This window comes from Alligator mississippiensis, chromosome 9 (genome assembly GCF_030867095.1).
Source record: "Alligator mississippiensis isolate rAllMis1 chromosome 9, rAllMis1, whole genome shotgun sequence".
NCBI classification, from domain to species: Eukaryota; Metazoa; Chordata; order Crocodylia; family Alligatoridae; genus Alligator; species Alligator mississippiensis.
In genome coordinates, this window is record NC_081832.1 from 8,535,918 (window position 1) to 8,560,255 (window position 24,338).

At 41.3% G+C, this 24,338-nt stretch overlaps 1 protein-coding gene across 2 annotated transcripts in view; it reads right to left on the reverse strand.

Annotated features, from left to right (window-relative positions):
• Nucleotides 1-24,338, reverse strand: part of VAPB (VAMP associated protein B and C) — a 45,002-nt gene that overhangs the window by 16,999 nt on the left and 3,665 nt on the right. For both annotated transcript variants that reach the window (XM_059713235.1, XM_014609730.3), the window contains exon 2: nucleotides 4,696-4,848. In XM_059713235.1, the coding sequence (XP_059569218.1) occupies nucleotides 4,696-4,848 (153 nt within the window). The remainder of the gene's footprint in view (nucleotides 1-4,695; nucleotides 4,849-24,338) is intronic.

The window sequence follows — 24,338 nt, forward strand, 5'->3', positions numbered from 1 at the left end:
ATAGAAGGTTGGATTCTAGCCACTGTAGATGTGTTAAGTTAGTTCTCATGTTAGCACAAGTAAAGAATAATACACTGATAACATGGATTCTTCTCATTTGAGATGAATTATCCACTCATAAATTTACATTCCTGAGAAGCTACAAGCTGCATGTACCATTTTAACGCAAGGCAGGCAGTACACAACCACAGCTCTTGGAAGGTAGAGCTGCCCCATTATCTAGCTTCAGATTAAGTCCGAACTGAGCCCAGTGGTCAGAGTCTGAACATTCCAGCATGCAAGACGCTTGATATTTCTGGCTAGTAGAGATCACACCAAAACCTTTGGTGCGTATGCCTAGGCAAGAATTTGGAGGAGAGAAGGCTGCCGTAGAGCATCCCCCCCACCCTTTAGACATTTGGGCAAAGTCCGAAGGCCAGACTGAGCCCAGACATTCGGTGCCTTGATGGTTATATAGCTTCTGCCAGAGAACAACAGATTAAAGCTGCTGTTGGCTGCCCAACACCTCAGCTAGGGCAATGTCCCTTAGCCTTTTTCCAACCAAGGAATTGCCCACAAGGCAGCAGGCACTAGAGCTTTGAGGTGCCTTAAAAGTTCACCCTACCTGGAGGTTGCAATATTGTAGAATTTTATAGGAGCTACCACACCGCAAGTAGCCCCCATCACACTGCCACAAGTCCTCCAGCTGGATGCAGTTTATGGTCATACCCAAGACCAGTTAACACACGTTAACTGGATCTTCTGCATTTACATGCACATTCTTCAGACAGTAAATATGAGGAATTAATAGCTTGCTCTAGATGCGTATGCACTTAGAGCTTGGCATAACCTTTCAAGAAGTGCAGTACCAATCTCATGCTACCAAATGGCTATGTTAAAGTCAGTTAGCAAATCTCAGGCGGATATAGACTAGATATAGTAAATATAGCCCAATTAGTTTAATTGGCTGAAAATTATCATCCAACTCCCACCCCATATTTTCTCAGCAGGAATATATAAAGTTTACAACTCCCCTCTTCCCTTCACCCCAGAAAAACAAAAACAAAACAACCCCCCCCCCACAAAACCAACCCAAATCAGTTTTGCTTAGTAGGTAGGAAAATGGCAGCTACAAAATGTTATGATGCTTGCTTTTGCATTAGGGTTTGGGGTGGGGGGGGGGGGAAAGGAAAACACAACAGAATTCAACCAAGGTTGAAAACAACATAAAAACATGCTGCAGGAAGCTATTTTTGACAGGTCTCTGTCTATGGAGAGAAAAAAAAAAAAAAAAAATCAGAATATCAATTAATCCTGCTTTTTAAACTGCTATGCATTTTAAACAGACAGCTTCTTTGTTCAGTGTCTTGGAGGATTTAACAGACTTAAGAAAAAAGATAAAAATAAATAAAGTAAGGCAGAGGGTTTGGGGGAGGAAAAGATTTAGGGTGAAAGAGAGTGGGGTTACTGCCAAGAAAGTGATGAAAATCGGAGTGCTAGACTCATTGCACAAATTTACCTTCTCTTTCCTAAAGCTTTAACTCCCAGGCCCTCATCCTGTAGATGGGTTCAGACAGGCAGGTGTGACCAAAAGCTGATTTACTAGTTAGTTATATACTCACTTCACATGCACAGTTCAGTAAATTCAGCGTTTAAATGCTGTCTGAAGTATGAAGACAAGAATGGAAACAAGTTTGCCATACCTGGCACTTAATTTCTGTACCGCAATTAAAGCAACATTTGGCAAGCTGATGACAACAATGAGCAGGGAATTGTATATAGGCCCCATGGGACAACACAGGTGCTCTCTGCACAGCTCAGGTGAACCTGAGGCTAGAGATGTTTTGAATCCTCTCTCAGATCCTCAACACTAAGAGCATAGCACACTCTCTCTGTGGCTGCTACCACCATCCATGTTTAGTGGTTGCCAGCGCACACATGCCCACAACTGACAGCCTGTTAGCTTTATACCCAGCTACCTACTCTTACCCTCATCTCACTTACTGATCACTAGTGCACAGACCCTCCTGTAGGGTCTTGTCATGGCTTGAATCTTTTATATACTGCAAAACAAAGGTAGCTCTTCTGCTCTTTTGAAGCGAGTCCCCAAAGGTCTTCAGTGGGTTTTAAAGGAAGACACCATGAATGAGAGAAAGATTGTTCTTTTTAAAAAGAGAAAAGGCTGAAATTCAAGTTGACCATATTTAAAAAGTAAATATGAATGCAAATCTTGGGAAAAAAGGAAGAACTAACAACGTTTGTAATCCAAGAGTCTGGGGTCTGCATCCACTAAAGAGCTTATTACAAAAAGATCATCTGAAGAACGCTGTTTGCCCTGTATACTTTAGCAATGCAGTGTTAGTGTGAAGGTAAGCATTTTAGGATATTTCTTTGTTAGGACTATGGATTTCCATGTGAAAGCAAAATTTACAAGAACAACTAGGTTATAGATCAGGACAAGGAAGGTCATCAAGAGAGACAGCTTCCAAAGAGTGGGAGAACAAGTGCTGAGCATCACTATGTGTTACTCCACTAGGCTTTTGTGGCTGGAAACTAATGTTTGGATTTGGTTGCAATAAAACAGAATATTTGGGGAGCTCATCCTAATCTGCATACTGTATGCAGTCCTTATGTTGCCCACTATGAAACCTTAGGACTGGAATAGTCAGCAATCTACAAGTTAAAATGGAAGCGCAGTTGTGAGGTGAACATAAGAAATGCCGTTTACTGGGTGAGACGAGAGGCTCATTTAGCCCAATATATCTGTCCACACAAAGGCAGAGTGTGGGTATGAAAGGGAAAGGGTGAACAGGACATCCAGTTTTCAAACCCTGTTCTTCTCCTACCATTGCAACTTCCAGCAATAAGAGGTTTAGGAAGTTCTGATTTTGAGGATGCACCCCTACCTACCATATTCAATACCTACTGAAGGTCCTTTCCTCCAAGAATTTGTCCAATTTTTTTTTCTGATTTAAGCTATCAACCTCCATAAAAGATGGCAAAGGGGAAATTACACAGCAACCCTCCGAAACCTAATCACCAGCACAGTATAGTTAAGAGTCACTCTTCGGGCACAAATGTTTTAAAATGAGATGCCTAAAGCTAAAGAGTAAGATGGCACTGATGATGTGACATGACAGCAGGGACAGAAGACCTTTCATCTAAAAAATGAAAGGGATCCACACTGCATGCCATAAGTAATTTACAGCCAGAAAATCAGCCCAATTTTCATTATCACTTCACTAACCTGTAAGCTTTTAATCTGTTTTCCCACAACTAGCAAAGATGACAGATGGCTTTAAGGTTCAGAGTAATTTCTAGCTGCTCTCCAAGTGTTTTATTTCATTCTTACCCAGTTATTTGAAGGCTTACTACAGGATTCAACAAAAGAATCCAAGGAATTGCCCTGCCTCTCCCAATTTTTTAATATCATGCTGTACTAGTTTTCTTCTCCCCACTCTGCAACATTCTTCAGAGATTACATAGAGCCATAGTTCTGCAAAAAGATTCACAAGTATGCTTAATTTCAAACACATGACAAATCCCAGTGGAGACATACCTAAATTTGCACATGCAGTTTGGCTAGCTAAAATTTTTGCAGGATTGGGGCCTACCATAGCATTTTTTTAAATTTTTTTTAATAAAAAGGGAAAGTGAGCTCTAGAAAGGTAGGTGCTACCAGGTAAACAGGCAGATGTACTTTGGAGGCTGAGCATATAAAAAAAAATAAAATAAATAAATCTAGGATTTAAAAACAAAAACAAACAAACTACACACAAACCCAACTCATGCACCTTGCCAATAAAGCTTTCTTCCTAATGTTTGTTAGACAATGAAAACTAGTTAGTAGAAGTCAATAGGCATTTCTACACGCTACTATAAATCCTGTCATGCATGAATAGGAACAAGATGTTACTGTTTAAGTCATGTCATTCCAGGAATGAACTGTTATTAGAATCAATGGAAACCTGGTGCCGACCAGATAACACCATCCCTGTAGAAGCAGAAAAACTTCAAAAACAGGAATGCAAAATCTAATTGAAGTCCTGAACCTGATGAGAGAGAGTGACTCAAGTCAAGTTTCCAGGGACAAGTTAGTAGGTAGGCACCAGTTAAGAGTCATGATCCTCCTTTTGACAGGCCTGAATGAGTTTGCAAACAGCTTCTCAAATAAGTGTTTGTAACTTAGGTTTAGACATTTATTTTTCTTTGGAGTGTAACTGAACATTTAACACATTCTTAGAACTAAAGAACCTGTCTATACCTGGGAACTAGTTCTGTATGCTTGCACCAAAACAAGCCCCCTTTTGTTATTTTGTATTCCGTGGAATTCAGTTAATCTTCAGTAAACTTATGCAAGTTAAAAGCCATTTTCTCACCAGTAAAGCCAGGTAAAAGAATAACCTTTTTTTTTTTTAACTTCATAAGAGAGAAGTTATTCATTTGACATTTTCAGTGCCATAGCAAAATGCCTTCTGAAGGTATAGAAAGTGCATTCTGAAAGTAACTATTTGAAGTTACCATTTGCATGTGTTTGTTTTTGCTTTCAGTGACTTGTACAAGATGTAAAATTTAAGGCACCAGGAAAAAGAAATAAACACAAATACAAGCTCATGCCCCCTAGCCTGTTACTCTACTTCTGTACCACATTAAAGTTCACAAACCACTACGAGAATTCAATTTGATGAGGTCATCTTTAACTACCAAATGACTTACCAGAAACATTAATTGATGTTCCTGCATCAATAATTCCACTGTTAGGCCTTACACAGTATCTACGTGGTGCAGTAGTCTTCACTTTGAAGCACACATTTCTGTCTGTAGGATTTCCGAGTTTCAGGTTGGTGGTGACAACGTCTGTGAAAGGACCTGCAGAACAGAGCAAAGTAGATTTCAGAGGATAGGAAAAGTACTTTCTAAAACTCTGAATTGCTAAGTTTGTGCCTACAAATCTTAAAATGTATTAAGATATTCAACAGTATATCTGTTTATACATAATCTAAGGATCGCTTGAAGTCTCCGAACATCTGACCTGCATTACACGTGAATACATATGACAATAACTAACTTATTGGTCACCAGCAGTAAGACACAAGGGGAGGATAAATTTATGTGGCACAAGAATAGTGGCCCCGACCTGCTGTTACACAGGTTTAGTTGTGAAGTAACTACTGAATCAGTTATTTCATAGCTGCATAAATACAACAAAGCATACAGCATAACCTACTGTATTAGTTTGCATGAATGAGAAAATCGTTACCAAAGGTAAGACCATTTAAACTATCAGCATGCAAATAAAAAGCTCCCAAAATTGCACATATTAAAGGGAGCAGCAGAGCTACTAATGAAGTAGCTAATACAGAGCCCAACCCTGTAGCTGGGTGCTGTGATGAAAGCACTGCAAGTAAGAGAAAAAACCCATCCATAAAAACCCACACAGTGCAACTAGCAGAGCATTCATTTGGGGGGGTGGAAGGAGGATGAGCACAACAGGGTTTTCTTTTTTATACAAAAGAACCCAAAAAACAAGCAAACCAACAAATAGCCCCTCATGACATGGTTAAGCTCACCACCCAGGACCCAGATAGAAACTTCCCTGTTCCTACACTGGTACCTGTACTCTGGTTTCCACCAGTGTTGCCAAAGCCCTTAGTCATCAATAGTTATAGGCAAGCAGAAGAAATGCAGTTGATCATTATATTCAGAAATGCTCAAACACCAAAAAATCTGGTCTCCCAGGGTCTGTCTATTGCGGAGTTAGTCTGAGCTCATGTGGCTAGAGCATCCTCACTACTAAAAATATGCAGGAACATTCCCAGCACTTCAGTTGTTCAGCCTGTATCCTCACTTGAAGCGGTCAGGTTACATACCCAAGCACTCCAGCATGGGCCACCTATCTTGGGCCGAAAGCATTATTACACTCACGTTTACGTATCTTGATGGGAGCTAGGATAGGAGGCAAAACCCAAGAGTGTATTAACTCTGCAGAGAAAAATTTTTTATTCTCGTGCACCTAACACGAGGGTGGGTAAAATGCGGCCCGTGGGCCGGATGCGGCACGCCAGGCTATTCTATCCAGCCTGTGGGACCCCTATAAAAATTTAGAAAATTAATATTTATCTGCTCCTGGCTGCCTGCCATGTGGCTCTCAATGGCTTGCCAAAACTCAGTAAGCAGCCCTCCACCCAAAATAATTGCCCATCCTTGACCTAACAGCTTCTAAACATCTGGTCTTTAAATTTACAGAAGGAATTAAAATAAAAATAAAAGAAAAAAAAAAATGAATCTGTGGTTACTTGCTATTTCCATAAAAATGAAAACTATCCTTCTACAGATTGACTGATAGAGTGCAATTCCTAAACGAAATTTCTCTAACAACAAACCCCCCCCCCAAAACATCCCTTCCCCACCCCCACTCCAAACCCCCCCCCCCTATCTCTACCAGTTCCCTAGGTTTGAGAGAGACCAGGAGAAAAATACCACTAGTGTCATCCTGGGAATAAAGTTATGGCACCTTATAATCACTACATGCATTATCTGAAATGAGGTTGTCATGAGCACAAACTGTCCAGAAGAAGGAATGCAACCAACAGAATTTGGGCGGATGTTCCACTAAGATCTGACTGAATTTCTCCTGCCAGTTAGAATACAGTCTATTTGTACTAATACAAACTGAAAGCATGAAGTGCTATTGAAAAAAAAAAAAAAAAAAAGACCAGTCTAGTATAGGAGATGCCAAGTGTGTGTCCTACAATAAACAAAAAGGTATGACTGACTTTGGTATATACTCCAACATTATTTTCCAGATTTTTTTTTTTTGTGATAGTTCTGCTTTCCACCTAGGACCTATGCGCACAGCCCCTTATGTTTGGAGATCACTGCATTCTCTCAATCTGCCACACTCCATTTCTTATTCAGACTCCAAGGCTGTATCATTACATTTAAAGTGTCATTCTAGAGCATAGGGTCTTATAATTTAAAGAAAAAAAACCCAGAAGAGTTAGGTCAAAATAATACGGTCAACTCTATTTAAAGTTTTAACCACATCTCACTGCCTTACAAAGGCAACACACAAATTCATAAATCGGCAAGGTCTGAGCTGACACCCATTTGCTTAGCTGTATTGCGCTCAAGGCACAAACCATTGCTATGGCAAACATATTACCCTACTGTCGTTTCATTTACACAGCTTGCGTGTATGACCTCATAACACTTATCCTAATCAAAATTCCTTGCATTAGTGTTACACAAACAATCCTCAAGTGGGCATGTTGACACTGCAACAGGAAGTGCAACTGCTACACCACTGCCCAGCTTTAATGTAGTTAGAGTGGGAGTCAACAATCATGACAATAGGGGCTGGGAAAGAATTCAGTTTATGCCAGCGCCCAAACATACATTCAGGGTCCCTCACAGGCTGGAACAGCCGGCACTGCACTGCCACCGTTTATGTTACTCAGATTAGATTCAAAAACAAGCTTGGGTGCATTTATCTAGGCTGCAAGTCACACTTTCACTGATAGAGCAGATATATCAATGTTGAGACTAGAAAGGATTTCAGCTTAGCAAGGAACTGGGTATGCTTAAAGATGGGTACATGTTAAGCAAGTTCCTGAACTGGAGCCAAGAGCAAAAAGAACTGCGGAGTGGCACTCTTGCAGTTGCAATCATATCCACTAAAGTGTTGCTAAGCTGACAATTCTCCTGACCATCAGGGCCAGGAACAGAGTCTAAGAAAGCTGCCTGCACTACTATGGGATCCTTTTAAGGTGCAGTGACCAGGCATTTAAAATTTCCCCCACCTTGATTCAGTAAGACTGGATTTGGATACATGTCTTCAAGTCAGTGGACAGGACACTGGAACATCCAGAGTTTCTTCTAACAAAGCCTTAAGAATAGTTACCCCCCTGCTCCTGTACACAGCTACCTTCCACCACTATTTAATGCCACCACTGCCACCTAATGACATGGATTCTTTTCTGTGGTTGCTTAATACTTCAAGGCAGCTTTCTTAGCAGAAGAACAGGGGAAGGGAGTTTGTAACTCTTTGTAAAGGCATTGCCAGGGGCTGATGCCCCAGTTGATAAGATTCAGGCTGACTGCTCTGCAAAGGCATGGAATGCTGAAGAAGCCAGCTGATGAGGGTCTTGCCTGCATGGTTTCATCAGAGGAATGGACCCAAATGTGTTCTCACCATCAACTTTCAGAGGGAGCACCTCATGTTAAAGGTAAAAAAGACAAATTGCAATTCCGTGCAAGTTGTGACTCTTATTTGTAACACTTATGATTAGTCTAACTGAAAGTTTATTACTTACAGTGCGTCCAACAGCATTTGAAATTGGCTCCATTCTCTATTGCACTGTCTTTCCCCCTTTTTGTTCATCTCTCAGCAGTAACGGAAAAATATTTAAAGAGGCAAACTGATTATAAAAACCACGGAGACTGACTGGAGGGCTCAATGGTAGGTGCAACATTTCACCTTACTTTAAACTCCTTCTTAAAGAACTGAGCATCTTGCCAAAGTGGATGACCTTTAAAAACAAACTTTAGATGAAATAAGTTAAAATGTCAAGAGAGGCAGAATGTTTGGAGGAACCACCTCATGGCTGGGAGTCAGTAAGTCCCAAGTTCCAATCAAAGCTCTGCTACCGATTCCCTGTATATCCTCTGTCAAGTTATTTACAGGCCTGATCTTAAGCCATTACATTCATTAGGAGTTGAAACTCACTCAAAACAGGAGTGAGATTGAGCACTTAAAGTTTCTTCATCTGTAGAGGTAAGAAAATACTTCTCTAATTGCACAGAATCTTACAAAGATTAGTGTTTTAGAAAGCACTACACCCCAGGTTTTAATCATCAGCATGTGGCTCTGGAGACGGTCATAATTAAGCAAGTATCAGCAACTTCTTGAATCAAAGTTGAGAAATGAGAAACCAGAAATGTCTGCATTATATCAACATATTTCAGATGCATTTTGTTGAGGGGGCCCTATGGCTCCAAATGTGAAGATTAGTTATTTCAAGAAACAGTGTAGGCAGATCTCTAGGCCTCCATCAGCCATTTATGATCCTCCATTCTCGCTTATCCTGTTTACATCTCTGTTAAATTGCTTTCCCCTCCCAATTCATGATACTGCTAAGCAAAAAAAAAAAAAAAAAAAACCAACCTCAGAAGCAGTAGTGGGTGTTTCAGCAAACAGCATTTCTTTATAAGGATGTAGTGCAGCAGTTCAATGTAATTGGCTAGTTACTCCTTCAAGGCTTTCAGAAGTAGACAAGTGCATATTTCGTTGATTAGGACTCACTAATTAGATGGAGGTGGGTGCTAGGAGTAACCATACTAATGGAAGATTGCCCTGCTGAAACAGGAATAGACTGTGAAGCTATTACAGGAGAATCATCCATCTATCTACCAATAAAATGAAGCGTCTTTCTGTCCACTTCTAACTCAAGAATGGCTGGTCCTAGCTACTCTAAACCTTCCAAAAAAGAAAATGACCGAATACCACCTTAAGAAAATTATAGACAAGTTATTTTTCAACTTACCCCTTTAAGGTTTCCACTGACTAGGATTAATTCAGTTCTCAGATGGAGCGATACCACTCCATTTTGCATGCAGTGAATTCAGCTCAAGCATCATTATATTGATGCTTGCCTTTTTTTTTTACTCCATGTTAAATATGTTCTTTAAAATATTTAGGTAAAAAATAGTTTGTTTATATTAAACCAAGTTCTTAAAAATAAACAAACACCGTAATTACAAAAATAAAAACCTGGGCAAAGAATGGGTACTTCACCTAGTGCTTTATAAAATACATGTCTGGAAGTCCAAGGAGCTGCCCTACTTATTTCTGCTACCAGTGCCCCATCACAAAAAGCTACTTAGGCTGCCCGAGTTTTGGTGAAATCTGTTGTACCTCCCTTTCTACTATTAGATCCTGACAGACAGCTGGCTCAGGGCCCAAACTGAGAGATTTATTAGGTCTGAGACCCAAGACAGCTTTGGCCAGGCTGTTATCAAGCACGGGCATTCAGCAGAGCCCTTGAGTTTTTTGATATTAGAGGACATGCATGCATAAGACATGGTGACTGCTGAAGCTAGTCTTCACATCATCTGGTAGCACTTCCCATTGCTCATCATTTGCAGGCAGGCAGGCTGGCTGGCTGACTCAACCCTTGATTTGATCTAACCAGCAAATAATTCTGGCATGACTACATCCTTACAGGATCTCCTGAAAGGTACCTATGGAAGCAATCAGCCAGAACATCTCAAAAGGTCAGGTAAGTGGAGAATTACTTACTTTTTTGTAATCGATACACCAGTTCCACAAATGCAGTTTTGATGGGAAGGTGGCGCAGATCTCACTTCCTATTTGTTATACAAAACATTGCTGTGGTGTTGTTCACTGAGACTTGGGATTATTCTTGGAGAATGGGGGAGCGAGGGGTGGAAAATGTGATGGTAGTATGATAAATTGTTCTCAACTCCAGAACGTTCACATGAAACAAGGACTTGAGGCTCAAACCTCTAAGTCCAAATGAGCCTCCATTCCAGATTGGAGCCATCTGTTGGAGTTTGATGCTAACAGAAGATAGCAAGCACACAAACTTGCTAAATTTCTTGGTAGCTTTCCATCAGTTTAAGGGTGACAGGATTTGTAAGGGTCCCTTCAGTTCTTCAAGGTGATGTCTGATGCAGTCAAACCTGAACAGTTTGTGGGGTTAGGTTCCACAGCCCTTGCAAAGACAACAGCTTGCAAACAAGCTGGGGTCACACACATCTTTAGCAAACAGCAACACTGGCTCAACTCTGATTGCTTTTATTTCACAGGGCATCATTTCTCCAATCAGATGCATGGGACCACTGCTGTGCTCTGGCCGAGTGGAGAAGAGATGCCCTCTGAAGTAAAAATCATAGCTAGCAGACATATGGCTTGTCTTTTAATTGTAGAGTGACCACACATCCTGGATTGGCAGGGACAGTCCCAGATTTCAGAGGCCATCTCATGCTTCAATTTTCTGTAATGCCAATCCAGGACTTAGCATCCTGGCCATGTCTCTACCCACATGCACAGCTCTTGGATCAGGTGCCCAGCCCATGGACAGATTTGCTCCAATTCAGTTTTCTCCAGGAAGCCCAGGCAGTGGGCTGATCTCTGGTTTGGACCCTGCTGGGTGGCAAGAGGTGCTCACACAGTAGAGTTGGGGTCAGGGAAACAGGTGTGCACGTGCATGCATGTACCCTCCTGCCCTGCCCTGCTCCTGGAAATTGCAGAGTTGGGGCTGTGTGCATGCATGCACTGGCACTCTCCTCTCTGCCCCTCCTTCCACCCCCCCACCCCCAGATGTCCCTCAAATTGTTATGATCACCCTATTTATTCAGCATCCTATGGCACATTAAATGGGCTGTGAATCACCTGGAAACAAGTGATCCCAGAAATACTGGAAATTAAACTTCAAACCCCAGCAAGTCTGGCATGTTGCATTATAGAGAATTGTGTGGCCTGGAGACCCGAGGTGAGTACTCAATGAAGTCTGAGGACGTGCTTATAAATCGATCACTGACATAATCATATAGTTGAATCTTTCCCCGAGGCAGGTAAGCACTTGTTGAACATACTGAATAGGAACTAGAAGAATCAATTCTTCCTTGTTGACCTGAACCCCAAGGAGATAGGAAGATGGATAGTAAACTGAATACACTAGGCATGTCTATATGAGAAGTTTACTGCAGAGTCGCCTAACTAACTCCTTGGTAAAAAGTTTCAGCATCTATACAAGTAGCCCTATTAGGCTGCAGTAGACCAGTAAATGCCACCATAGGTTAGTACTTGTAAAACACAAGTACTATCTTATGGCAGCATTGAGCGTGCTACAACGCACATGTAGATGATGACCGTGCTACCTGGGGCATGAGGGTGCTTCAGTGTGGGGGCTGCTGCCAGCTAGTCCCACACTGGAGCACTCTCGTGCCCCAGCCACCCCTTCCATAGCACACTGGGCCGAGCTGGAGCAGTCCCGGGCTGGCAAGCTGATCCCACCAGACCCTGCCAGCTGGGGCTGCTCTTTTCCAGCTCAGTGTGCTGCAGTTCTGAATGCACGTGCAAACATGAAGTCTGGGAGCAATAAATACTGGTGCAAACTGCCACAGTTTATTGTATCAAACTAACTGCATGTGTAGATGTGCCTACTAATGACCTACTGAAATCTCTCAGGTAAGTCAGTTGTTGAGGCATGTATGTATTCATTGCCTCCTCACTCCTGATTGTAGTAATAACCTCTCAGGTAGATTGTTAGTGCAACCAGGTACTTGGTGAATCCACTACATACTGATAACAAATTAAGTGGCAGTATGCTGCACTGATGACAGAAATTACCAATTTAATATCTTAGCCATTTTTTAAGGGGAGAAGATACGGTTCTACGAGTATGTATCCTGAAGGCTTGCAGCTTCCAGGGGACCTGCTATGTGGATCCAGGAGTGAGGATAAGGGATACCACAGTACCCGTACCATCCTGAAATTCAAAGTCAGTACACAAAGGGGTTTGCCCGTCTCCTGTCCAGAACTGATAAGCCAGTCCCCCTTTTTTCTTTAGGGAGTAACATCCCTTCACTCCAAATTCTGCTGGAACAGTCTGCTGAATCAAGGACCAGAAGAAACTACTTCCTGCTGTCATAGGCTCTCAAATAGGGAGGATCTATGGAAATAAACAGAATGTGTGGATCTAAATGGAATTTCCCTGTGCTCGTACCTCCACAACAAATGGTCTGTCACTATGATACTCCAAATGCCATTGAAGTAAAAAAGAGAGATAGCTGCCAAAATGCGGGGAACGAGAGAATGATCCATCAGAAGGACCCTGATGAGAGAAAGGAAACAAATGTAAGCCAATAGTTGGATGCATAGAGGATGAAGAAGCAATGAAGTTGTTCTCCTTTGGAACCTCAGACACTCCCTGGGAGACTTAGATGGTCTGTGCTGAAGGTATTAAGAGGACCTGGGACTTTGCTGTTTTTTTCCTTAAAGCAGGAATATATACCCCACACAGCTTAGCACTATATAGGTGTCCATTAAATAACAGAAAACCTCATTATTCTTGGAAGTGAACAAGCCTCATCCTTCAAAAGACAGGCTTTCCACCTGACAACTGAATGCTGGAAACCAGGAACCAGAAGGATGTTCTCATGACATGAAGGACTCAATGTTCAATGCACTTAAGGGTTTTTAGTTATAGGATGGAACCAACTAAATGTGCAAAGGGGATAGAACAGACAAGTGGGTCTGTTAAATAACATGGGGGTGTGGAAAGAGGGGAAGAAGAGAGGAAAAAACCCCCCCAAATGCCAGAGTCCTTTAAGAATCTAGAGGCCCTGGCTTTGGGCTGCTTCTGTATCTGCTCCTCCTGGCTAGCTCTTCTCTGATCTCAACTCCAGGTCACCTGGTGGGGAGAAGGTAGGCACCACCTAGATTGCAACATCTGTAAGGTGTGAGGAGTTTCTTCACACAGGTTCAGGTTCCATTGGACTTTCCTCCTTTGACTACTCACGTTTCCTTCACATTAAAGAAATTCTTCCTTGTAACTGTGGAATTTTATCAGAGAAACTAGAAGTATAGAAGTGGAGTATAGCTTGGATAGTCATCTCATCTTCCAAAAGTATCATTTTTACACCCAAATTCAGGTTTTTAGCATTCCTGCTCCATGGGAAAAATGTGGGAAGATTGAAGCTTGGTTCAATGACAGATCCTGGAGCTGGATCCATAGATAACTACTTGACTCATCAGTATCCAACACTGCACAGATGGAAAAGCTATAAGCTGGCACCTGCCAGAGTAACTTCTCAGGGTCCAGAAGGTCTTCATTATTGAGCTTTATTTGATGCATGTAGCATGATGACATGCATCAAAGATGTGCAGGAAAGATCAGACAACTTTCCCTTGGATCACAAGCACACACACCTGCCATTCTTCTTCAAAAGCTGTTTAGAATGAGTCATATAACAGTACTCCAATCTCAGATAAGAGGATATGGGGGACAGAATATTGAAGTTAACTTGTAACTCTTCCTGAACCAGATTCAAAGCTTCAGCAGCAGCAGCAGGTTCTTAATTACCTTGGAGTGAAGTGCTACTCTGAAATGGTAGGTATGGAATGGTGTCACCATTGTTGGCCTTTGGGCAGACTAAATGCCAAAAGGTGCTAATAAGTTGAAGGAGCCAGAGATTGTGCTGGGACATACCAAAAGAACAGGATTACTCCCAAATCTAGAACTGAAAAAAAGCAATGGTAATGAAACCAAGCTTCCTTATCAGAAGTGCAGGATTTATGCATCTGGACCCCAGGAACAACAGTACAATAGCTTTCCAATGTTGCAAGTTGAGGAGGAAGTGGTGTCTCTCCTTACATGGTACATCTGACATAGCAGAATGCGAGGCATACCCACTCTTCTTTCTTCTTGGTTGCAGAGTCTGGGAAACTGCTGGTACAGCAAAGATACCACAGTGATTCACTAACAGTGGGAAGCCTGGTATTGACGAGATAGAATGATACCAGAATTTACAGCACAGGTCTCAAATGATAACTGGACACTTAATGTGGTTACACCAACAGTGCCAGCACTTAGGATGCGGGCACCATAGTACTATACAACTGGCAGTGGGTGATTTTTCTTTCTTTTTCACTTTGAGAAGACTGGTACTGCAGCATAGTGACTGGAACTAGAATGGGCTGCAGAGGGTCTTTCAGTACCTGCAAGGTTAAAACTGTTAAAGCCACACTCTTCTGAATCCCCTTCCCACCAAGCTGCAAGATCTGTTACTAGATCAAAAAGGAAGAACCTTTAGAAACTGTCCATATTGGATGGAAAGGAAGAGGGTTACTACTAGGGGTGCACCAATAGAGATTTTTTGGGCCGATACAGACGGTCAATTTTTAAATGAGCCATATTGGCCTATACTGATCCGATTGCTAATATGCAGCTCAGCAGCATGGAGAATGGCGACTGGCTGGTAAGTCCATTGTAGGAGAAGGGAAGGGGGGGGCGATATGTGGAAAATAGAGGCCTCCACAGTGATGGAGGGAAACCTGGCTCCTGCAGTTGGTGCTAGGGCAGGTGCTGCCCAGCTAGGCAGGGCAGGGCATGGGACCAAGCTGTGGCTCATCTGGAAACTGTGGGGGCTCCCACTGGTCCACGCATGCCAGGAGGGCATGGAGGGGCTTGTGTCCCCTGGCTCTGTGCATGGAGTGGGGTGGGCTGCCACTGCGGGCTAGAGCTGGGGGCAGTTCTGGGCTCCTCCTGGCAGGAGGCTGTGCCAGGTGCTGGGGGGGTGCTATGGCTCTGGCTCCGCCAATCTCCCCTCCCAGCACCGCTGCTCCCCCAGCCCTCAGCAGCAGCCTGCCCCACCCAGATCTGGGGGCACACCCCCCTTGCCCTCCCAGGTGTGTGCAGTGGCTGGAGCCACCCCCTTCCTTCCCCACATCCCCCGGATGACCTGCAGCTCTGTTCTGTGCCCTGGCAGGGCAGCGCCTGCCCCTGCCCCAGGGCCAGGCCTACTCCCTCACCGCAGGGGCCTCAATGTACACCCCCAGCATACCCCTTCCCTCGCCCAGACTTACCAGCTGAACCTGGCTGCTCCTGCCCTGCCCTGCCCTGCATGCATCCACAGGGCATTTATCAGCCACATTACCCAAAAAGAGCAGATTGCTGATACTTCCAATTTTCCCCATATTGGATATGGGACCAATGCCTCAGTGCACCTCTAGTTATTAACCTCCCATAAGACTGAAAAAGAAAAATCAAGGAAAGTGACAATTCCCAGGGGGAAACAAAGGAAGGAATAAGAAAAAAAGTTGAAAAGTGTCATAATTTTAAAACACCAACTGAAAGTCAACAGGAAAGAAGAATACATAAGCAGCCAACATAATTATACAATTCAGATGCCAAACTATTTAGATGGATTAATCAAGGTCATCCTCTGGTCTCTTTTGACACAGTCTATTTTTGCCAAGACCATGACACATACAAGTTGGAGGAGATGGAAGGGAAGAAAAACAAGCACAAGTATGAAAAAAATACTGAAAGACTTTTGGTTCAAGTATATTTTTGTCTGTTGCCTTCTATATCCTCAGAATGTATTAAGTGACTTCACGGTTCCAACATCTGCTAAGTGAGAGGCCACACTCAAGTCTGCCAAATGAGACCAAAGAGCACGTCCTTCAAAGGATTTTTCTAACAAAGTTTTCACTTACTGGTTTCCAGTCTGACATCTTTTGAGTTTTATTGCATCCAAACATTAGTCAGTCAACAGAGTCACGGGATAAATATTTTTACTTCCATGTCCTAAGCTTAGCTATGTGTACACAAAGTATATTTTAAGTAAATAAAGGACTGATGGCACAATTGGCTGGATTCTAGATCCATATAATCTGTTCTGAAAATGTCTTACCATCCTTTAAGAACTGCACACCAGATGAATTGCTTCATATTATTTATTCTACATATAAACATGCTTTTATCAGATGAGAAAGGGGCATGTATTTCAGAACAACCAAGGAGCATTTTCTCTTTTCTTCTCCCCAATTAGAGAATAACAGAAATGCAGAGCTTCCCAATACACTCAACTCTACTTGAAAAGAACATGGCATGGACAGAAAAGCTTTTAGTGTCTAAAAGCTTAAAACAAGATGAAGTAGGAAGAACCAGGGGTTGCATTCTTTACTGTAGCTCATGGAGCAGAGACTGTTCACAGAACATTAGGAGTGTTAAAGAAGCACCAGGTGACCACTGACTTCTGTTGGTGTCTAAACTTGTGTTTAGTGCTCAGTGCGAGGGGAAGGGGGGGGGGAGGGGGCGGGGGAGAAAAATCACATCTTCTTCAGCAATGGTCCAATGCAGTTGCTATATCATATTCAGTAACCTTGGAGCAGGACTGAAAACAACTTATTCCAGACAAGCGTATGACAAAGCTCAACCCACAATTAGAGCTCTTTTTTTAATCTCAGTGATAGTGATCAAGGCCTGAAAGGATGCCAAGAATAAAAGATACCCTTTTGGTATGGAAGTGCTCTCTCCAGCAGCAGCGAGCATGGAAGTCATAATGTGCAAGCTTCCCAGTATCACTGCTATCAGGTTACTGAAGTCAGTGCTACATTTAAAAATCACCAAAAATTGACATTTTGGGAACTGTCTTCTGTGAAATCTTTGTGGAATTATCACAGTAGTTTTTTTCTTGGCCATGTTTGTCTTATTTTCTGGGAGGAACATGTTTCTCACCATTCAAATCTTATCTATTCAGATGTCTCCACCACAGAACACTGAACATACTGAACATAGGGTAGGGGGAGCAGAACAGCCACTGTGAACAACGTTCAGTAAATCTACTAATATATAGTGTGCTCACATAGATATGCAACATAACAACTGTAGTACTGTTACTGGTTTGAAAACATTTCTAAAGACGTAACGTGTAAAATTTTAAATACCTGAACATAAATAATAGCTGAAGTGAAATTAAAGGTGGGGAACCACACTGTTCATAGAATAGGCATTCACTCAGAGTAAGTAATTTAATAAGTTTACCTATTCAATACCTTAAAAACAAACAAAAACTCCAAAAAACTAAAATCGAGAATTTTATGTTCTAGAACAGTGGTTCTCAAAACTTTTTCCCCTGCAGACCACACAAAGCACACAACTCGTATTTTAAGATCAGTAGTCTTACCTTTCTAATGCGATGGATGTGCCTGTTTTTTGAGCCAAGTTCTGGGATGTTGGGCATAATGTTTGCTAGCTTTAGCCATGGTCCACCTTTCTGTGGGCCACCTGAATGGAGCTCGCAGACCAGTCGTGGTTCACAGGCCACAGTTTGAGAACCTCTGCTCTAGAAGTATTTCTAGAACTACATGACAGGTGGTTATGAAGAGGACAGACTTAAGTGGTGGCCGGTGACAGAACAAGGAGCTATAGCTTTAAAAGTTGCAGCAAGGGAAGTTTAGGTTATATATTAGGAAAAAAAAACCTCTCACTGGGAAGGCAGCAAGACACTGGAACAGGTTACCTAGAAAGGTTGTGGAATCTCTATCCCTGGAGGTTTTTAAGACCTAGCTAGACAAAGCCTTGGCTGGGATGATCTAGCTGGGGATGCTTTGAGCAGGGGGTTGGACAAGATGATGATCTCATGAGATGCCTTCCAACCCTAATTTTCCAAGTAAGGCAAGCTATGCTTTTGCATGCTTTGGGAATCTGGTTATTAGAATTAAAAAAAAGGCACCACTAGAAGTAACCAGATAGCACCCTCCCCACCTCCCCCCTACAGTTAATTTGAGCCAAGAGCTCAGAATTCAAGACTGCAAAAGGGTAAGCAACCTCCAGGCTTTGCACTAAAGTAATCCCCATAGATGTTGTTATCTGGATACCTAGAAGAAGGGAATGCAGGATTATTTGTGGTTGTGAATAGAATGTAGCAATTTTGTAACTGGCATAGTAAACACAGGTACCTAGAGCCCTACTGAGGCTATATATAACCCTATTGAAATTAGAGCTTTTCCCCCTATCTGATGAAAGTCAACTAATCCTGTGCATGCTGACTCTAAGTTATTATCGCTTCAAATGCTCAGGAGTGGAGGGAGTAAGAAACAGAAAAGCAAGCACATTCAACTTCAGCAGAACAAACATTGGGAAAAATGCAGACTATGCTGGGAAGTCACATGATACGAGAGGCAATAAGTGAAAGGTTAAATTAGTTGTGGATAAGAAATGAAGACTTGTTTATGAAGATTTAATTTTTCAAAGCATTGCTTAGGCAGCCGATATGTGCTCCCAGGTTTATAGAACTCTCCAGGAGCAGAATTGACTTGCACAAGACCTTCAAACAACGATGTCCCTCCTTACCAGATCCCACACTTAGAGAACCTTTATAGATTTGCTATATAATCAACGGCTGGATTATCAGGCATAAAAGCACACTCCCTATTCCTCCCTCCCCCTGCCTCCGTTGTAGAAACTGACCGAGAAAACAGGATTAAATTTAAAGCCATAGCACCTTTAATCCACAGCACTATGGTAGGAAGGACTTTTGTTTGCAGATGAAAGAGCTAGACACAGGAGTTTAGTAAAGAGATTCTATTCATAAAGTAGTTGCTACAATGTGGGATGAAGTACTGCATGCCACAGCAGGACTAATTTATGTATTTTTTTTTAATTAGGAGAGTTATTTGTAGGATGCAATACTCAACCTAATTGATAATTCCAGGGAGGATGGATTGACTCAGTTGTCCAAGGCTGAGAATGCTTTGTTAGCATAAAAACCTCAAATCACTTCACTTATCTCCTGTCCACATGTTAATAGCCGTAGGTCTGTCACAGGGGGAGAAAATTTCAAGTGGCAGCAAAAGTGAAACAGCTATTGGAGTTTATAGCACAAATCCCCATTCTGTAAAAGGTTGTCTAAAAACACAAGTTTTCAAGATCAACAATTATGCTGGTCATATTAGACAAGTTCCTACAAGCTTTACACAGAAAAGAAAAATCATGTATGTATCTCAGTCTGTAAAGAGGTGGCCTAGAGCAGATTTACATATTAAATATTTGGACAGAAGTGAGAACACGGAGCCATAGCCTTGCCCTCAACTTGGAAAGTTTTCTGTTTATGTACACAGTACATGTATACAGGCAGAAAAAGAAAAAAAAAAAAAGCAAGGTGGCTCTTCTGTCAACTGGTCACCATGTGGAGAACAGCAGAGAGGAAGGGTGGCAGGGAAGTGCTATCCATGATGAGAATGCTCATTAAAGTCTCTTCCCTGGAAAAGAATTCAGTTCAATGGCCCTTAATCCAAAAAGATCCCCATTTAAGGGAATGGACGCTTGGCTTAATTACAGACAACAGAATTTGGCTTACAGGGGCAGGGACATATCATGAAAGATTAGACTTCCCTATGAAAACAAAGATAAATTAAGCCCTAGACAATAGTTAAAGACAAACAAAGCTGTTAAAACATTATCCAATAAAGCTTTCAAAGACAACAACCAAGTGCATTGACAAAAATGAAAAGAGAGCCTTGTTATTGTACTAACTAGGAGGTTCTCTCAATAGTTATTAGTTGTTCACAGCAGGGAGCAAACACAAGACCGATATGGTGAGAGAGAGCACACAATGAGCATGACGGTAAGAAGTGGGCAGAATTAGCAAGAGTCATTTGATTCCTACATTGTCTTCAGCTTGACAAAAAGCAACATTTACAAGAAAGGCAAAAACCAAAAAAACCCCCAGAAGAACATTCACATTACTCAGTTTTCTGTAAAGTTAAGTTATGACATTTGTAGAAATTGCTCATTTGATGTGCACTTGCCTTATACAATGCACCATAAAGATTTAAAAAAAGAAAATGAGAGAGAGACTTTTCATTATGTCATATCAAGCTTCAAGGAGAAGATAGAGGGGAACTTTTTTCACTATAGATGGGAAGTACCAATTTTTCAAACAAACAAACAAACAAACAAACAAGTAGTCTAATTATTCAAAGCATATGTTCAAAAGGTATAATTTATGACCATTAAAACTAACAATTCCAGGCCAGTTTCTACAGGGTGTGCATTTATGTAGAATTTGACCTTAGCCAGATGTCAACAACTCAAAGGTATATCACAGATTTGCACAAAATTTTGGTTCATTTCATCTAGCTGCAAAGTGAGGTCAATACACCGGTTTATTTTCCAAAGAAAAAACTGCTAGTATGTTGCAACCAGAAAGCCTAAAATTATATTTTATATATATATTTTTTATATACACTTTTAAAATATATATATTCTGGAGAATCCAACAGAAGCCAAGAACAAAGACATTTTTGTGCAGGACTGCCCCTAGTTATTATTCCTTTTGCCTTCTTGGTAAAATGCTGAGCATTCACACTAATGGCTTATAACTAAATCTTGCAGGCCTTCTTCAAATAAAATGTATAGTGAATCTAATGGAATATCTGCCCAAGAGGACTATTTTTAGTCTATAATTAGAAAGACAAACCAATTAGACCAATGCATTTTAATGTAGTTACTAAACACTATAATGGAAGGTTCTGTAGACAAGTTACACATAGCAAATCTGCCAGATCTTCACGGCCTCTGAAGGTCTGGCAGCACAAATGATACCCCATTCACATTTTCCTGTCTTGTCCAGTCTGCCCAATGTGGGGATCTAGATTCCCAGGTGCTTATGACCAAAGACTAACAGTTATTCAGATAGCTTCACCTGGGGAAAAACACCATGCTGGAAGCTGCTCTATACTGCAGCTGAGTTTACATGGAGCTCCCCTTAAATCCACTAAGCAGCCATAACTAGTGCAGAAACAGAGGGATGACTTCTGTTTTGTGCTACAGCTATATATTAGGGTTGTGTGAAATTTCGCTGGCTGTTTCAACTCATTTCAAGCCTGAAACGACAAAATCAAAATGAAGTGAGGGCAGTTGAAATGTTTTGAGAGTTTCAGAACATTTCAGGTTTCAAAGCTGAAGATGGGCTTGCTTGCAGGGAAACAAAGTAGAGGAGAGGGAGGAGGAAAATGACACAGTGAGGGCATGCCTTAACACATGCTGGAGAAGCTCCTGCAGGAGAGGAAAGAAAGGCTGTCAGTTTGGCTGCCTGAGATGCTGCTGGTGCTACTCCCCACAAAGTTAGTTTCTGGGAACAACAGGTAAAATAACATCTCCTTGAAACCTGGTAGGGCTCATGCCCTCAGCAGGGGCTACCATACCTGCTATTTTTATTCAAATCTGCCAAAAAATGACAAAGTTATAGGCAGTTTTGCACTTCCCCATCATAGACTCTGGGCAAAACTGTTTCGCTGTTTTGATGTTTCGACTAAATGAAACGGACCAGCGCTTTCGAAACAAAACTAAACAGTGTACCATCAAAACGGTCAAAAGGAAGTGTAAATGAAACGGTACTGTTTCACACAGCCCTACTAAATATGACATCCAAAGTGCAAAAAATATTGCTGCCAGCACTCAGGCATTTTCTGTGAAGGCTCTTCAACTTTGAAATTTGCTTGCCAGGTATAAAATAATTCTGTTTCTCATCCCCTTTTCTCCTCTCCCAGCATGCAACAAAGTACATTCTCCCAAACTGGTGCTGAGAGGGGTTGGAGAACTGAGCAGACATAGTACTTTTGCTCATTCAGGGGCTGAAATAACTGGAATGCTAGAAAACAAGTAGGCTGTTATATATCAGTTTGGGGATGGCTGGAATTGGCCGCTATTCTGTTATATTTGGGCTGTATTATTAATTGATGGTAGAACTTCTAGGAGTAGGGCAGATGCTATTCATCCAAGTTTATACCGAAAAAAAACGTGTTTCTTGTTCACAGATATTTTCTACAATGCCAAATAGAACTCGTATCTCAAACAACACTGCCAGGCATCCCCTCCTTTCCCCCAAGAACCTGGTCTTGCCGCTTTTCTTATATCATTGTAATGGCTCCATAGCTCAAAGCGCACAAGTGTTTGCAGTATAAATGCCTTTTTCAAAAGCTGTTTAAAATGTTACTATAAATGTTCAGTGAGCTACAAGCTGGCAATCAAAGGTTGCAGGACTCAGAAGAAATGGAAATTATGAAGAGAAGGTTTTGAACGTACGTGTTTTCACGCCTGAAACAAGCGAGTCAAGTATTTGACCAGGCTGAGGTACAAAAATACATAAAAAGAAAAAAAGTCTGTTGAGGAATGACAATTATGCAGGTACAATAAATAGTCTCCCTATTTTTTTTGTGATCATTTTTATTGTTGACAGGAAATAGTAATATTTGAGATTCTCCTCCCCAACCCCCCAAATCATGTTAACCCCATTGTTGTCTTACTTCAAGAACTGTTCCTAGGATACAATCAGTTAAAAAAAGTTACTTGAGAAGTCCTTAAACAGATATGCCTGAATGGCCTGAAGCAGGCTATGACATTTTAAAGTGAGGTTTTCAGAACAGTTTAGGGAATGTATCTACATCTATCATTTAAAAAAAAAAAAAAAAAATAGCATCTAAATCCTCTAAACCACTTTCAAAATCTCAACTCATACTCCAGCTTTTTTGATTCCCTAGCCAACATAAACTATTCAAAGCCACAGAACTGTGGTAACTAGCTCCCACACACAGTACCTTACCTATGGAGCTGTTAGTGATGCATCCATAATACATGGAACAGATGGCCTGTGAGAATGTATCCCCACCCCCAGCCCCTTCCATCACACTGCACTTCAACTTCATTCATCTTTAAAATAAGTCACATTGTGGAATATTAAGATTGCCATGCACTTTCTTACCTTTACCTTCAGCTTTTCCTCTTCAGCACTGCTAATTTTTTCACAATATTAGAGCTAATGACATGCTATTAGGAAATCATAAAAAAAAAATCATGAATTATATTCTGGTTGCATCATTACTTTAAAGGAGATGTACCATGTCTGCACTGCCATAACAACCACTTAACATAGTTAAAATAAACTAATGATTTTATTTGTACTGCAGAAAGAGTTACTGTAACATGAACTTCAAATCTTCGAGTGTTGGCAGAAAAGGACTAATTTTGTTTGATATTTGGGTTGCGTGTTTAGATTTACATAACTTCACAAGGCTTAGCTGTTCTTTAGATGCAAACCAAAAAGGAAAATAAATCCAGTAATTTTTAAATTAAGAAAAAAAAAAATCAAACCCAAGTGTGTAGGAAGACATGAATGTTTTACTCACACTTAAGCATAAACCACTTGGCTTGATTAGCAATCAGATTAATAATTAAAGCAAAATGTGGATTGATAAGAGTAGCAGAGCTATTTATACAGTAGTCTTTAAATAGGAGTAGAGAAATCCTAGTACAGACTGACATTATGCTGCAAATACCAGAAAGGCTCGTGGTTTTTCTAAGAGTTTAAAGAAAGCTTTGTATACATTTTCAGCAGAGAAGATGAGAGTTATTTATACCTAAAGGGCAAAAGAAAATTTCAGATGTTAAAAATAAAGTTCTAGGTACATACATAAAACTGTCTTTTCCAGCAACACTGGAAATACTGGCCCACAGAACAGGTATAGCAGAGCCAAGGACAACAAAGTTCTGTCCCTCAAAGTTAAGGACACTTCTACCCGAGTGTAGCGAGACCACAAGGAAGAGAGATAACGGGACAGTTTAGTCTTCATTTCCTGCAATTCTTGACCTCTCTGCTGAGAGTTGCCAAAATTGGAGTCAATTACAATGGTGAATTTTGTTAAGTGGCAGAAGGTAACTGCAAGTAACTAAACAGAATCCTGAATCATCAGACCTTCGTTTTCAGGTTCAAGAGACAGTCACATTTTTATAAACATACCTGCTCATGCAGACATATCTGACTTA